Genomic DNA, 15,675 nt, shown 5'->3' on the forward strand with positions numbered 1-15,675 from the left:
GTACGACACACTTTGATTCGTGCTGTACTCTGGACGTTAGTAATCTGCGTTCTGGCGCCACGTAGCCAGGCTCAACATAATCCATCAACATTGCCGTGGTAAGCTGTGTTATCATTTAGCTGGAGCATGGCGACCAAAGCACTCCTGACAGCAGACCTCGATTCGGTGGAGGTTTGTTAAGTTGAAATGTTTTCGTATCACTCCGATAGAGTGTTTACATGCCATTTCTGTTTGACATAGCCAACATGCTACCTTCTTTTAATTTTCTGTGTCACTTTGAGCTTGCCGTGTTTCTTGGGTACAGATTGTGCTGTTAGCTCTGATTTAATATTTCCGGTGTTGTCTAATGAGGGAGCGCATATTTAAAGAGTTAGTCACCAAATTAGAATCCGTAATCACACATGGAAGAAGAAGTAGTTCTACCAAACAGCAGAATATAGCACTTTTTTTTTTTTTTTTACTTTTTACATAGATGAAAAAACAGACAATTAAGTGGTATCGAAAACATGGACGTTTTGGTATCGATGTGCACATCACCAGTCATGACAGGCGGGTTTAGGAGACCAGGCGGACCCAGTCAGGCCCTCTCACTGGAGGGCAGTGGACGCCTCCTCCGGTAGGTTACCTGGCAAACTACAAGCTGCTGACAAAAAAGAAGAGCAACACTTGGCCTTTTCCGAAAGGGGTAGGAGAGTGAGAACTCGGTGCCCTTTTGATGCAAGCAATTTTGTTCAGCCTTTCATAAGATTTTTTTTTTTTTGTTATCCTAGCAAAATTCCTCGTCGTTTATAGACATCATTTTTTTTTTTTATTCAAAATAAGATCTCAATATACATGATTCTCTCTTTTTTGACTATGTACAGAAGTGCAAAAAAGTCAACCTTTATCACCTCCAGATTCCCCGCCCCCACCCTCGTCGTTTGCAGTCGGCTTCAGTAGGAGATGAGCGGGCAAATTCAGCCCCCCCCGCTCACCGCGTTCACCTGACCCCGCCAGCAACGCCCCCAAAAGTGATCAAATATGCAGCTTGTTTTCCAACATGGCCCAATTTCCAGGGAGAGTAAAAATATTAAAACAATAGTTACTATTTGAAATGGATACAGTAGAAAATAACATCTTTACTCTAAACATCTAGGACCTAGATTTTTTTATAATAGTCTTTTTTTTTCTTTTTCTTATATGACTAGTTACAAACCTTACAATCATTAAAATATTACTCGGTTATTGGCAATGGCTGCCACAGTGACAACTTAGCCTCTCTGTTCTATTATTTCATCACTATTAGATACTCATATAAAACATCTTTGTTCAAAGAACACAAAAGACTAGAGAAATCAACCATATGCATACAGTTCAACAATATGCATAACGTAGAAAATATTGAGTTTACAATCATAATCATACGTAAATTAACATCAACATGGAATTTCAGTGAACTGTGCATGGGGAACACACAAACGCACACACAGTACCTTATATTCATTTTAAGAAAGATAAATATAATAGGTAAAACTGAAAATCAAAACTAAGATCATCCAAACAAATGAAAAAATAAAGCACACCTTGTCTAAGACAGAAGAAAAAAAATAAACTACAAGAAAGGTTTTGTTTTTTGTTTTTTTTAAAGGGAAAAAAAAAAAAAACACTGACAGAAAACATGATGTTTACATAGTGCTCTGTCTGGGTGTGTTAATATGGCGTGATTTAGGCAACTGGATGGTTCAAAATGGCATGTTGCATTGTGCTGACCCGATGGTACATTCTAAGGCTTTGGATGAGTAATACAATCGTTTATTTTTCTCGCCATTTTCCCTGTACTATCCACCAATTAAATATGCCTGAAGTGCACCCAGAACACAACAAAAACAAGGAACTCTAGAGATCTACTCTAAACAACCCGATCCTTCTTTGGGCTATGCAGTTTGTTTTTTTTATTTTATTTAATTTTTTTTTTAATTCAGCCCCACGAGTCTACAATATATACTAACAGTGACATTAAAGACTTTGGCTGGCTATTGAAAAGGAAAGAAAAGTAGGCAAATCAAACAAATAATCTTAAATAGATCAGACCATATATATACACTACACTGAATCTACTTCGACAAACATCCTTAAAATATGCATAACCACACAAATGAAGAACAATTCAGGTCATACAAATCACATATTCACTTGCACCGTAGATTTTGACTTTTGTCTCACAGCAGTTTGGACACCAAACGCCACCATGGCTTCAAAGCTATTCGTCGTCACTTCGTCATCACCAAGAGAGTCTTTGGTCTCTCAAATAGGCTGAGAAAACCGCTCATCTGACTTTTAGAGTCAAGAGACTTAATGGAGAGATCTGTGTCAGAAGCAGATGCAGTCGTTTCAGGTCTTAACATCGGCAATAACGAAAAAAAAACGAAAAGTCAAACTCAAACAGCTATTCATTCAGTAGGAGATTTTGGGTAAAGCAGACAATCTTGGGAAATCTAATCAGCAGTGGTGCTAATGGGGAACACAGGTGATGACAGGACCTTTGGACTCTACACATGCTGTCCAAGGGGGAAGTATTAAAGGGAATCGTTGAGCTGAACACACTGGAACACTGCTTCAATACCATTCATGTTGTTTGAGATGCATGGCACTCTACAGGCGTATGCCTGCAAGGTTAAAGACATGTGCTTAAGAGATCAAAAGGTAGGCTACAAAGGTTTGAAAGACACCTCACAGACATTCAGTTGCTCTTTTGCCTCCGAGTGCGTTCTTGTAATTTCCCTTATCGCCGCATCAACAGAAGGAATAATCCAAAACCAAAACACTTTGCATGCATATGTGATTCAGTCACGTTATTTGAAACTTTTACCTCAACTAAAATACAAGGTGCACCTTTGTGTAAACGAATGAACACATTTAAGTCAGAGAGCAACAGCCCATGAATAAGCGAACAACGTAAGGTCATGATTCTCGGTCAATGGACGTACCGATTCAGCCGACTCCCCGGACGACTGCTCCGCACATTTACCTTGTGTTAACATTCAAAGTGTGTCTGGTGAATAAAGGTTAGTCGCCTCTACAGAAGGAAAGGCAGTCTTTAATGCAATGACGTTGTTTTCAGTTGTTGTGTAAGAGTGTGTATGAAGTACACATGAAATGCTTCTAACAGACTGTGGCTCCTATGTCAACATGCAGATTTATCACCATCTCACTCTGGATGATACAGGCATGAAGGGTTGACAGTTAATCTTGGACTCGACACCAGCACACTCCAGATCCATCTGAGGGGAGAAAATCAGAAGAGAGGATTCAGCGGAGCTTAACTCAAGCTTTTTCAGTTCAGGTGTCGCCATACTTTGGCTGATTTTTATTTCAAGCATATGAAGACAAAGGTAGTACCAGTGGATAAAAAGAATCAAAAGATACGAAAATATTATAGTTAGCAGTTTTAATAGGGGTGTCTATATAAGTTTTGACACATATAATATGAATTCATATACATATTTAATAAAGGCAAAACTTTTTTGTTTGTCAATTTCAAACTAATTTGTTGCAGGTTCATGACTAAATTTCTCTATAATGCATAGAAAGGCACTATTACATTCCATTTGTCAATGATGTGTATGTCCTATATGCTTTTATTTGTTTTATATTATAACGATCAATGTCAGAAAAAAAAAATCTCTGTTGAACAATATCAGTAAGAGTGATAAAAATGTCTATTGTTGGTCAATCATCGTCACAAACACCACATAAAGTCACAAAATAGAAGTCATTTTGGTGGGGACGCTTGACTAATGAAGGCCACGGTAAGCATTTTTAATATTATGTAACAGGCTGAATAATTGCAAGATTTCAGTTGTTTGTTTAGTTTTCATATTGTTCATGTTCATGTCATTGAGTTTTGCAAATACATTCTTACTTTATGGGTTTTGTGTGGTTACTTTGAAGCAGATGTAGCCTGCAAGGCTGCTGCTATGTTCAGACAAATTACACAACTTCTTGTCGAAGAATACTACATTTTACACTTTGCTTCTAGTTAGTGGAAATACTTGAATTGAAGCCACAGTTGTCATTTCAAACAGATTGTGGTAGATAAATTAACCAATACATGAGATGGACTTGTTACATGTTAACGTGACAAAATCATGTTTATTTCTTTTTCTTTTTGTAAATGTTAGCTTGGGCGTCTGTGCTTGCGGCAACATGTTTGGCATCGAGGCAATAACAAATATATAAATTGTTTCAGTCCTATTTCTTTAGCTTTAACAGCTATCGTGACTGGGGAGTCACGGGAGCCTCCCATCCCAATCTGAACAGTAAAACTATGTTCAAAGGATTAAACTGTTCATTTCAGCTGTACGTTAGTAAAGTAAACAACACATTTTGCCGTCTTAAAAAAACCCCATAAACAAACTCTGTCACGTCATTTCAGCATTTTGTGTGAGACGTTGTAAAGGTCCAGAGGCGAGTGTGTGAGATGCTGGGATGGAGATGCAGTACATACTGTTCTGATTGAGACGCCTACATCTGGGTCACATACTTGTGACTAGTCAGATGGTCTGCAGATATTATTGGAATCTGATTGAGAGAAGCAAAGAGAAGCAGAAGAAGGAAGAGAAGAGTTGTTAACGGAAAAAAAAAAAAAGCATTGTGATTGTGTGTATAATCACAGATTTTCAAAAACTCTAGCAAATATCAGCGATGAGCCCTTGTGCACCACACATGCATTTTGCACTACGGGGGGCAAATTGAAATCACAAGACTGAGAGAATTTCCGAAAAGTCTGAGACGGTACGAGACGTTTAGGGAGGGTGAGAGGAGCAAACCTGATTGGCTGTTGCTGTTGCAAAGGGAACACTTGTGGCAGATGTGGTGGCTGCAGACACAGTGGCTGGAGAAGCACCGTGCATCATGGGTACTTGGAGGGAAAGATCACACAGGCAGTTGAACAAAGGCAGATTTAAAGGCTTGCACTGTGCTGTACACTTCATTTTTAAGTCTGCATATAAAATGCGAATAAACATGAGAAAGTCTTTTTTTTATTTTTTTATAAACATTTTTAATCCATTCAAATCAATTGAAAATTGCTGGAAAATTATTCAAAGTGCAAGACAGCTAACAGTTAATATGAAAAGAAAAATGAACAAATGGATGACAGCATGTTTTATCTGCTGGCAGGGCAGTCAAACAACTTTATTTTATTTATTATTATTTTTTTTTTTAATACATTCCAATTACCACTGGAAAAACACATAAATGAAACCCCAACAGCGACTATTACAACAACAACCACTTTGTCTACTTATATGTAAATTCTCATGTTTATGTGGCATTCATAACCAGACAGTATAATGAGGTGCTCAAGAGGTTAGACAGCCTGATATGGAAGTATAATGAAGCAGGGGATTCTGAACTGCAACAAGCATTAGGTGACAGAGAGACCTGTGGCAGAGCAAAAAAGGGCGTATTTTCCAAACCTCAAGGATGTACAGCACAATGTAGTAAACCACAGAACTAACAACCACAATTTGCAATTAAAATATCATCAGTCACATCCGACTGTGTTTGAAATGAGATTACAGTGGCCAGTTTGAATACATACCAATGTCTGAATTGGCAAAAAATGGAGAATGTGCTTATGCTGTGCGGTCTGTTGAATGAACGTGAATGGCTAAAATGGGCTCAAAGATAATCGGTAAGGAAATCTGGCACCTACCAACACTTGTTGCAGGTGTCATGCACAATATCGAGCCTGCCCATCATGCATTGCAATAGGAAGTGGAGTGAATACGGGGGGAGAAGAAATCAAGAAAACCCATTACAAGTGTTATAAAGACAGACATTATCAGATTTCATGTGGAAATGATCAAACTGTGATCTGGATTTGTTGACATGCTGGAAACAATACAAGGACAATATCTGAATATCTGGCAGTTGTGACTAGCTTCAGTAATAATAATACATGTCAAAGCTGCTGCAACCACCCAAACTGTCCCACAGAGATATAAGTATACATGAAAAAAAAAAATCCCCTGGCAAGCCCTTACTTTATTATTTAGCTGCAATTTTACAATTGGACTGCAAATGAAACACAGCCTGTGGCCCAATTTTCCTTGCCGCTGTTATAGCGGCTGTTTGTACTGTGAAAAGTTTGATTGACCCGTTTTCTGAACCCCTCAAAGTTTGATGCAGTGACCTCACAGTCCGATAGTGCGGAACATATGAGGATCTGGTATCTCAATTTCTCGCAGGAGGCAATCAATGGCAAGCTATTCTTAGGCTGTCAGATGAGAATATGGGGCACAGTGTAAGATGACTATGCGGGGCCCAAAGGCAAGCTGTTCAAGTGAGCTGTGTGTATGTGAGCGTGTGTGCATAGCAAATACATGCACACACACACACACACCACGACTGAGAGTATCATTTCCACTTCTCACTGAGGAGAAAACTCTCTATTTGCCTGTACAACTCTGAAGATTCCTGTATTGTTTTTTGCTACTTTTAGATTTTCTATTTGATTTATGTAATCAAATTTATCTAACGGTGATCTATCTTTCTGCCCGTCTGGTTCACTGTGTTTTGAAGTCCAAAAGGTAGAGCTCATTTATGCCACTGAGAAAGGTTACATACTCACAAGCTGTTTATGTTAGGCTAGATAGTCTGTACATTTCTACAAACATCACCTGGCTTCATTTCCCCTTCCTGTCTCAATGCCCAATTTCTACAAACACCGATCAGCCATAACATTATGACTAGTGGCTGGTGAAGCTGGTAGCTTATTATCACTTTATTGTGGCAGCTAATAGTGGCTAGGATACATTGGGTTGCAAGTGAATATGTAAATTGGAAAGCTTAAGGATCTGAGTTAGATATACAAGAGGTGAATAGTAATGGTGAGAAAACTTGGTTTAGAGCGTCTCCAAAACAGCCTTTCTTGTGGGGTGTTTTCAGCGTGCGGCGATCTGTATCCATCAAAAAGTGGCCCGATCACGGAAAAGCAGTAAAACAGCAACAGCGGTCATTGAGCCAAGGCTCACTGATGCAGGTGGAGATTGAAGGCTGAACTATGTGATCTAATCCGACAGATGAGCTCCTGTCGCTCAGTTTGCTGGAGAGGATGCTGCTGGTTCTGATGGGACATGTGAATGCGGTTTGTTGTGTATGTGCAGCAAAAATGAGACAAGATAATATCAGGCAGGTGTTCAAATGTCATGGCTCATCAGTGTGGAAGTAAGTCTGTGGAAGCCTTTTCATTTTGTCATTAAAAGTGACGTCACACATTCAGACATTTACAGCTTATTCCAAAACAACACAGGTAAGTGAGAATCGTACGATCAGGCATTGAGTTATCAACAAAGTGCCACAAACAAACAGACTCAGGCCTTACCTGATGGTATAAAGGCCGCCTGCTGCTGAAACTGCATGTTGGCCAGGGCCTGTTGGTACTGGAAAACACCAGCATTGAACATTGTGGTGGCACCGTTGGCTTTTTCAAGTGCAGGTCTCTTTGGTAAAGGAGGCAAGACAGGAGGGAGCCCCTGATGAGGGGACAACACCAAAGAAAAAAAAAAAAAAGGGATGGAAGTGTGGGAAACCAAAGGATGGCAGCAGTGACATTCAGGACAGAGAGAAGAAAGAATTTCATTAGAGAATGAAGATTTCAAACAGTAAACACAAACATGCAGTGGACTGCACTAGTTCAGTCAGAGTAAGATAGCATATTTGTACTGGCTGAAAAACAGTGACATCTAGACCAAAATATAATTGCTGTAAAAATCCTTTAAGCACTGTCATGAGGTTATTAGTGGATATTTAATAAAACAGTTCATTCAACAATTGTTTTTCAGGCTCAAATACAACTAGATCCTTCCACAAAGAGCGACTGGTCTTATTGTTGGACCATCAACAGAAACATGATGTAGTTAGAGAAAGCTGCACTGCCTGCTCCATGATAAAAGTAGACTATAAGCCATGTTAAGACTGTCATGACATCTCTTCATCAGTTACACATGCAATATGGGTGACAAAAATCATGCAAAGACTACCATATACTAATAGACACTACAATATTATAACCTTCATGCTCTTAATGAATTGCTTTATAGATTTACTTGAGGTGATGAGCTGACATTGAAAACCGTGTCAAGGTTCCACATGAAGTGCTTTCATTTTTTTTTTCTCGCCAATGTTTTTGAATTAGGATTCAAACAAGAAATGTTTCACACTTTTCTGTATCAAATCTGGGGCCTGCAATCAGTTCATCACCCCTTGGTGTTTTCTCAAGTTTGGTTAATTAAATACATAGTTCAAAAGTATATCTATCACACCACAGCTACATGCCAAGCTAAAAGGTGAAAGGTCATAGTACCAGGTCAAAAGTTGCGTCGAGGGGTCGCTTCAGTGATTTGACAGCCGACTGAGTCTTAATTAGCAGGCAGCGAGCACATGATGGCAATGGGCCAATGGGGTTCAAGCGCATTAACATAAACCAGCAAGCGGAGGTGCATCATGGGGGGGGGGCAGCAGTGCAGTGTGGGTTTGGTGAGAAAAAAAAACAAAAACAAAAAAAACAAACAAATAAAAAAACAAATCATTGGAATGCAATATACAACAATTACAAGACTAAAGCATGCACATTAATGGCAGTAGAGTTACTGAAAAGAATTATGGCCCTGCACACAAATTCCTCCCAGAGGGAAATTTAGTTCATTGAACTGAAGAATTTACAAGAAAAGAGGATTACCCAGGTGCCCATGATTGCTAAAATATAATTTTAAAGTAAATGTATGCTAATATTCAAATCACCTGTCATTTTCCATAACAAACCATTAACCACGCATTTTGATTTGGACCCTCACTTAACACTGCTTTGTTTTAAGTTTTCAACCAAAATATCTCCATCGCACTACGTTATTATCATGATGTTAACTGCCATGAAATGAATAAAGATATAGGAGATTCTGGCAAACAAGAGGCCCTCATTGAAAACCACTGTATTATTGAAAGATTGCATGAGTAAAATTAACAAAAAAATCAAGTTTTTGTTGTTTCACAATGCATCTTTTAAAATACATTATCAGGTCTGTACTGGTATTTTAAATGCCAAATCAAGTTATTTGTAAAGACATTAATCCCCTGAAATATAACATGAGATAAAAAAGAGCAAAGAGGTCTACCTGCACTCCTGGAATACAGTGTCATTTTGACTTTATGGCCTGACTTAAAAGTAAAAAGGTACATTATATCAAACAATTCTCTTCTGGATTACTTGCTGCACAATGTCTTTTACAGAACTCGACTTGGCTGAACATGAGTTTCTCTCGGTTTAGATAAAAGTGATTACTGCACTGTAGAAACAAGATCAAAAAAGAGCACTTGTCTAATCACCCATTGAAGGTGTGCAGCCAAATTCACCAACAACAAAGCAGCAAAAGAAGGACGAGCAGGAAAGGGGAGCAGTAGGCTCAGTCGCATACTTGCATGATCACTACAGCCTGCTGCAAATAAAGCAAACACTGACTCTGTGTCTGTCTAGTGCTTACTGAGTCTGAACTAAAGGGATCCGGAACAACGAGTAGTTAAATATGTAGTTATTGCCCAGAGAAATTTGTCTATAAGAAACTGGAAAAGCGTGTTTGAGATACTATATGTTTTACATTGTTTATCCTGTCATTGTAAATGATATCAGGCCTTCAAACCATTCACCTGGTTTTATTTAATTGCTACTCGTTTCACTAACTACACAGAGGTTATAATGCTTTAGATGCTCATTCTTCTGGATGGTATGATCTGCAGACAGATACCTACCATGGCTGCAGCAGCCGCAGCCTGGTTAACTTGGTGTTGGGCGGCTTTGATTTTGGCCTGCAGGTGAGCCGGAGGGTGAAAGTACTTGCACTTCTCCCTCGAGCAGCGGCCCTTAATGTAGTCCATACACACAGTGACTGTGTTGTCGTTGGTGTCAATCATAGTGCTATCTGCTGGGTGGGCAAAGCGACAGTCGTTCTCCCCACGTGTACAGTTACCCCGCTGGTATTCTCTGCATACCTGGGGCACAGACACAATAGTGAGAATGGGGCCATAAACCTAACAAACAGGACAGAAAGGCTAAAAACAGCCACACACAATGTAGTTTCTGTTCACTTTACTTCACATTTGATGAAGTAATCCATCTTTTCAGTAATTTTGAAGCTTGACAGTCACTGTACCAGACAGAGACAACCAATCTTAATGACACGTTAACCCATTACTGCTCATTAATAAGCAGATCACACGCTTACAGACTCATCAATCACACATTGATCCATTATTCAAACGAGCTGTGTTGTTGTCTTTCCAAGGCGGGGGCAGAAGGTGGCAGCACCAGCATGGACAGTTAACACATCGCTTCTGTCTGAGCGTGAGGGCTCAATGGGGCTCATGGGAAAATAAGACTGGTTGCCCTCAGGGGAGGCTGAAGCTGACGTAATCACAAACCCATGTAATGACAGACATACACACAAACACACCCACTGAAAGTGGGTGCACACATGAATTATGAGGTAGCATTTTTTTTTTTTTCGTCCCATAAGCAGATTTTGACACTCACAGAGCCATGCAATAGCCGCCTGGATCGTGTTCGAAATCATATCCTCCACTAAATGAGACGTAATTTCATGGCGCGTTGTATTGATCTATGTGTTACTGTGATAGAACAAGTTCATTTACCGCGTCTGTCTCACTGTACCAGTCTGTATACGTGCATAAAGGATTTGATTTGTGGTGGACCGGCTGACAGACAAAAGGCCACCGGCACCGTTATCAACACAGTAAGCCTTCTTTGTCTCCTGTCGTGACAGGTCATCATCCACAAACAGCCATCAGTGTGAGTGAGGAATCGTCCTGCTTCCTCAATGCACCTCCCTCACTCACACTAACACATGTATAAATGAATGCACATCTACATCTACACAACACTGCTACCATCATTATAACTGCTACTGGTTTTTATTTTAAAAAAAAAAGAAAGAGAGAGAGAGCGAGAGGGAGGGAGAGAAAGAGAGAGAGACTGGCTTGTTGTCAGGCAGATGCTGGCGAGGCGGGTAAGGGAGGGAGGAAACAAGGGAGGGATGGAAATTGTAAGCATGGTTGATGACTAAAGAGTAAAGGAGAGAGAGAGCGAGGGATCGAGGAAATAGACTCAGTCTTTAGGGATGAGGTGAGTGTAGCTGGCATAGAGAAAAAAAAAAAATGGCAACGAAAAAGAGGGCTAAATGGTAGCAATGCAATGTTCTCAGCACCTGGTCTGATCAGTGTGCTTCTTTGAACAGTGGTTAATTATGCATTGGAAAATGCTAAATTCGGTGGAAGTGCTTAGTTTGACAAACAAATAAAGGGACCGTTAATCATATTTCTGTCCCCATGGTAGCTGTCTCTCTGGGCTAGTTACATCACCACAGTTGGAAGGTAAGCAACATGTGATTTTATTTTATGCATTTCAACTGTTGCTGTAGCTCCACAAGAGAAGGACGCAGGGCGACAACTGGAAAATATTTTCTCAGGAAAGCAGTCTGGAGAGTTGTCTTCTAAAATAGGAATTTCTCCCAGCCCAGAAAAAACAATCTGTAACATATCCACTCACTGGTATGTGTGTCGGTCTACAGAATTCTTGCTATGTTTATTTTGAATGACACGCACTTGAAACAAAATGATAGCCGGCCTCTTTCCTCTCAGATATTTTTAGGAAACATAGTTTTGAAGAAATGAAGCGGACAAATCTATTCTCTTGAACAAAAAGCTTGGCCAATGCATTCAGCCTGAGCACTACAGGCACTTGACCACTTGGATTGAATACTTAAAAGGGAATAATTGAAGATTATCATTGCAATTGGCTCATAAATATTTCATATCCTTTGTTGATTTTCCAGACTCTGGTGCCAAATGCTATCAATCTCTTGCCAGTGGACTGTCTGGTTACACAATCTGGTTCAAGAGCTGCTGCACGTTCTTCTTCGGCTCATGTTTTGGCGCCAATTATCTACAGCCTAACTTCATCTATGAAATTCAATCAACATTTTCCTTTAATCTTTATCTCAACTGGGCCTAAAGAGCACAACAGGTTTACAAATTGATTTCCTATGTCTGCCTCAATCTCTCCTTCCTGTCATTGAACCGTTGTCCCGCTCGGCATGTCGTCCACTTGTCCACTGGCTCTGTAGACTTTCTCAGTCTAACCACAATTCATTACACAGCGACCCAACATCTTAAATGTAACCTTCCTAACATTCCCGGACGCCTCCTGCCTGCCTCCAAACGATTTTCCCATTATTCTGCTGCGAGTGTTTCTCGGGTGGAGCTACATAATGGATGAGATTGACTTGCTGTCCAATTAATGATTTTATGAACGCAGTCAGAGGAGGGGGCTCATCAGGTTTCAAATGAGTAATTGCTTTCACTGAAGATGTAAAGATTTTTCCGAAAACGACACATTTGTAAACTATAACTTGGTGCTTTGCCAAACAATGTTGTCTCCTGCTTGTTAATGCGACTGACAACATTAATATTTGCAGAGAGATACTCTCATTAATGTCTCTTTCTCTTTGCTTAAGTCTGCGTAATGACTGTATTATGGTAATGAGATGTAACAGAATCTGTGTACCAGATACATAATTAAAGTCTACAAACACCAAGTGTTGGAAAACGACTTTCTAAGACATGGCTTTAATATTCTAATGGGCGCAGCCCATATTTCAAAGCCCAATCTGTGTGCATGTCAGGAAAAAATAAATTAAAAAAATGGTCCTGCCTGGTGCAGCATTTACTAGGGTTTCGTTAATCTGTTATCTAATCTGCTACTGATATGGAAGTGACAAAATAATTATGCAAATCCTCCCATCTGTGTGATCATCGGTGTATGAATGCGCTTGTCTGGTCATGCATTCTGCACTTATCCCTGCTCCTTTGTGTGTGAATGAATGCGTTTCTCACCTCCAGTCTGTCTGTCCTCATGAGTTTCTGTGCGGCAGCGGCGGCGGCAGCAGGTACGGGGACATTGGGGTTGCTGGTGACCAGTACCGGGGCACTGGGCATGATGTCAGCGGGCATCAGGCCGGGCGACACAGGGCCAAGGTAGGGGTTGAACGCAGCAGCCGCTGCTGCAGCGGCATTGGCGTTTGTTGCAAGGCTGGGTGTGACTGAAAACATGGGCTGTGGGAACATGCAACGCAAAAGAGAGAGTTAATTATATATTGCAAAGTTAGCTCTCTAACAGTTCCTATATAAAATGTTAAATATTTAACTTACAAAGCACTTCTATTCAAATTACCTTTTGTGAAAACAACTGTCAACAGCAAAAGTTTTATGAGAATCGTCGCTGTGTATGTGCACAGATGGAGTCATATTTGAAGAAAAATAAGGCGTTCTTTCATAAATGCTGTTTACACTAACACACAGAAGGCTGAGTGTCACCGACTCAAACTGATCACATGGTGCAATGGAGTTCATACAGATAGCAGCAGAGTGTGACTTGCTGGAAAGGATGGGAGGGATCTGCCACCCTTCTGCCTACACGTCCCTACGTCTGCTGAATCATTTTTTCAAAGGAAAGATCTCCCTTGAAATGTATTGAAAACAACAAAACAAACTACTTCTACTTCTGTCGTTTAAATCTTTTATATTCATGGTATCATACATTGAGAGTGGAACAAAACTTCTGCTACACTCCACGTAATTTGAGTTGAATGCCAGATTCGATGTATTATCAGTTGACTCATCAGCAAGGAAGTATATTTGTGGACTGTTGATAATGCAACTGACCAGTCAAGCCTATCCCTGAAATGGGCTTGATTCTGTGACGCATCTGCGTTTGACATATTTCACATTAACGGCTAGGTTCAAGTCACAAGGCGGACTCCAACTGGTGCAGACGTTTTGATGTCTTCATGTTAGTGACATCATCACCAAGGCAACAAAACACAGAGAGGTAAACAAAGGTCAAGTTATGGTCTCCATTACAAATCTCCTCCATCCCACGAATCAGCAGAAGCTTTCTCATCCCTGGGTGTGAGTTCAGTACCATTTTGTTGAATTTTCAACACAATCTACTTTGTTCTTGTTCGTGGCTGTTTCCATTGACAATAGTTTTAAAAATACAATTATGTTTTCTAGTCTGATTGAGCTGGGTCAACATATACTGCATTTGCTTTCTATGCAGCTTCCAGTCAGAGTCCAACCCTGATACCAGATTGGTTGACTGAACACTCTTTCAATGCAGATTGCACACGTTTGGAGAAATCCCCCACCCATCAAGGATCGGGTTAAAATTAGTGGTTTGACAGGTCAGTGGGAAAGCGGCTTTAAAAGCTTTTCCTTGGAAAGAGAAAGCCAATGCAAGCCTCTGTAACTGGTGCACCTGAAACACAGATCATCTCCCATGCTGTGGAAAGACATCTCCAATTCTGTTTTCATCACAAAGAGCATCCCTGGATGGCGGTGAGAATAAAGAGGAGTATCAAGCTGTGTGTTCATGTGAGGAGGGAGAGGGGCTTTGCTGTATGACAATGAACTGCATTTTACAGGGTATGGAAGTCCAGTGAAGGAAACAGCCTTGATACCACGTCCATTGCCCTTCTCAAAGAACGATGCTGAGGAGTATGCTCGCTGACTTAGAACACTGCCAGTTTTCCCTGCACGTTCCTGACCTCAACTCCAGTCTGAGGATTGTCTCTTGAGCCCCTGCCAGCAGGAAGCAGTGAGTAATAGAGCAGTGGCAGTCGGGGCAGGACATCTACATTCTTCCTCAGCACTCCTCCTCACTGCTGTGGGATGACTCAGAAAACAGGAATAATGGTGCGGACGCTCTAATTCATTCAGGACGGCTCTCTGGAATGTCTGGAGAATGATGTCCTATCACAAGGTGCTGTGAAAAAGCGTCTCTCCATGTGTTCCCGTCTCAGTCTGAAATATTCACTGCTCAAGGTTGGAATGGGATACGCATGATGTCACTGAAAAACATTCAGAGTCGTGAGGTTTTAACAATGCAGTGAAGTCATCCCGCAAAGATTTTGTGACCTTGCTGATGGCCTTTTTTGGAACGCCTCTTCTGTTTGCTTTCAATTACTCCCAGTGGTGATATGACTTTGCAGATTCCTCTTACAATTCACGATTGCGATACGTTATAAACTGTTAAGTCGAATGTGTGGGTTGTGTTAAACTGAAGATGTTTACACAGCAGTGACAGAAAAAAATATATATATCTCAATGCCTTCCTACTGTCTGCTGTTTGTGCTGCAGCAGAGCAGAGGCTGTTTTGTTCTTAATGGTGATTACATTTTGCCACAGTATTTATGCGTTTCTGTCATAGCAGCAAGCCTGATCACAGCCTTCGCAGGAAATATTTGAAACTCGTTTCTCCAAGAATGTTCATCGGCTGAAGCATCAGTCCGTGTCCATCTTTTTAAGCGAATCAAAGATCAAAGAAGCAGCAAAAGAAAATAGTTCAATAACATAATGCAATATGCAAAAAGTAAGTCTGTGTATGGTGTTGGATAGCAACCAGCAGAATATTTATGGTAAAACAGAGCAAGCACAAATTAAATAATCTTTTTTAGAGAAAATGAAGTTAACACTGTTGACTACTTCTGTTACATCAATAGCCTTATCCACAGCTTCAGGTTCAGCAAAAACAACTGAAAAACATGTCTGCAGGATCAATAC

At 40.4% G+C, this 15,675-nt stretch overlaps 1 protein-coding gene across 12 annotated transcripts in view; it reads right to left on the minus strand.

Annotated features, from left to right (window-relative positions):
• Window positions 1-1,177: 1,177 nt before the first annotated feature.
• Window positions 1,178-15,675, minus strand: part of LOC308107507 (muscleblind-like protein 1) — a gene marked incomplete at its 5' end in the record, with an annotated part of 72,374 nt that continues 57,876 nt past the window's right edge. For 3 of the 12 annotated variants that reach the window (XM_080459863.1, XM_080459859.1, XM_080459867.1), the window contains 7 exons: window positions 1,178-3,260; window positions 4,487-4,560; window positions 4,809-4,900; window positions 5,699-5,734; window positions 7,370-7,520; window positions 9,790-10,029; window positions 12,949-13,167. In XM_080459863.1, the coding sequence (XP_080315989.1) occupies window positions 4,504-4,560; window positions 4,809-4,900; window positions 5,699-5,734; window positions 7,370-7,520; window positions 9,790-10,029; window positions 12,949-13,167 (795 nt within the window). In that variant the 3' untranslated portion in view covers window positions 1,178-3,260; window positions 4,487-4,503. Of the gene's footprint in view, window positions 3,261-4,486; window positions 4,561-4,808; window positions 4,901-5,698; window positions 5,735-7,369; window positions 7,521-8,350; window positions 8,405-9,789; window positions 10,030-12,948; window positions 13,168-15,675 lie in introns of all 12 variants that reach the window. The other 9 variants (XM_080459864.1, XM_080459868.1, XM_080459860.1 and 6 more) reach the window with 5 other exon arrangements.

This window comes from Lipophrys pholis, assembly GCF_963383615.2.
Source record: "Lipophrys pholis genome assembly, chromosome: 3".
Lineage (NCBI taxonomy): Eukaryota > Metazoa > Chordata > Actinopteri > Blenniiformes > Blenniidae > Lipophrys > Lipophrys pholis.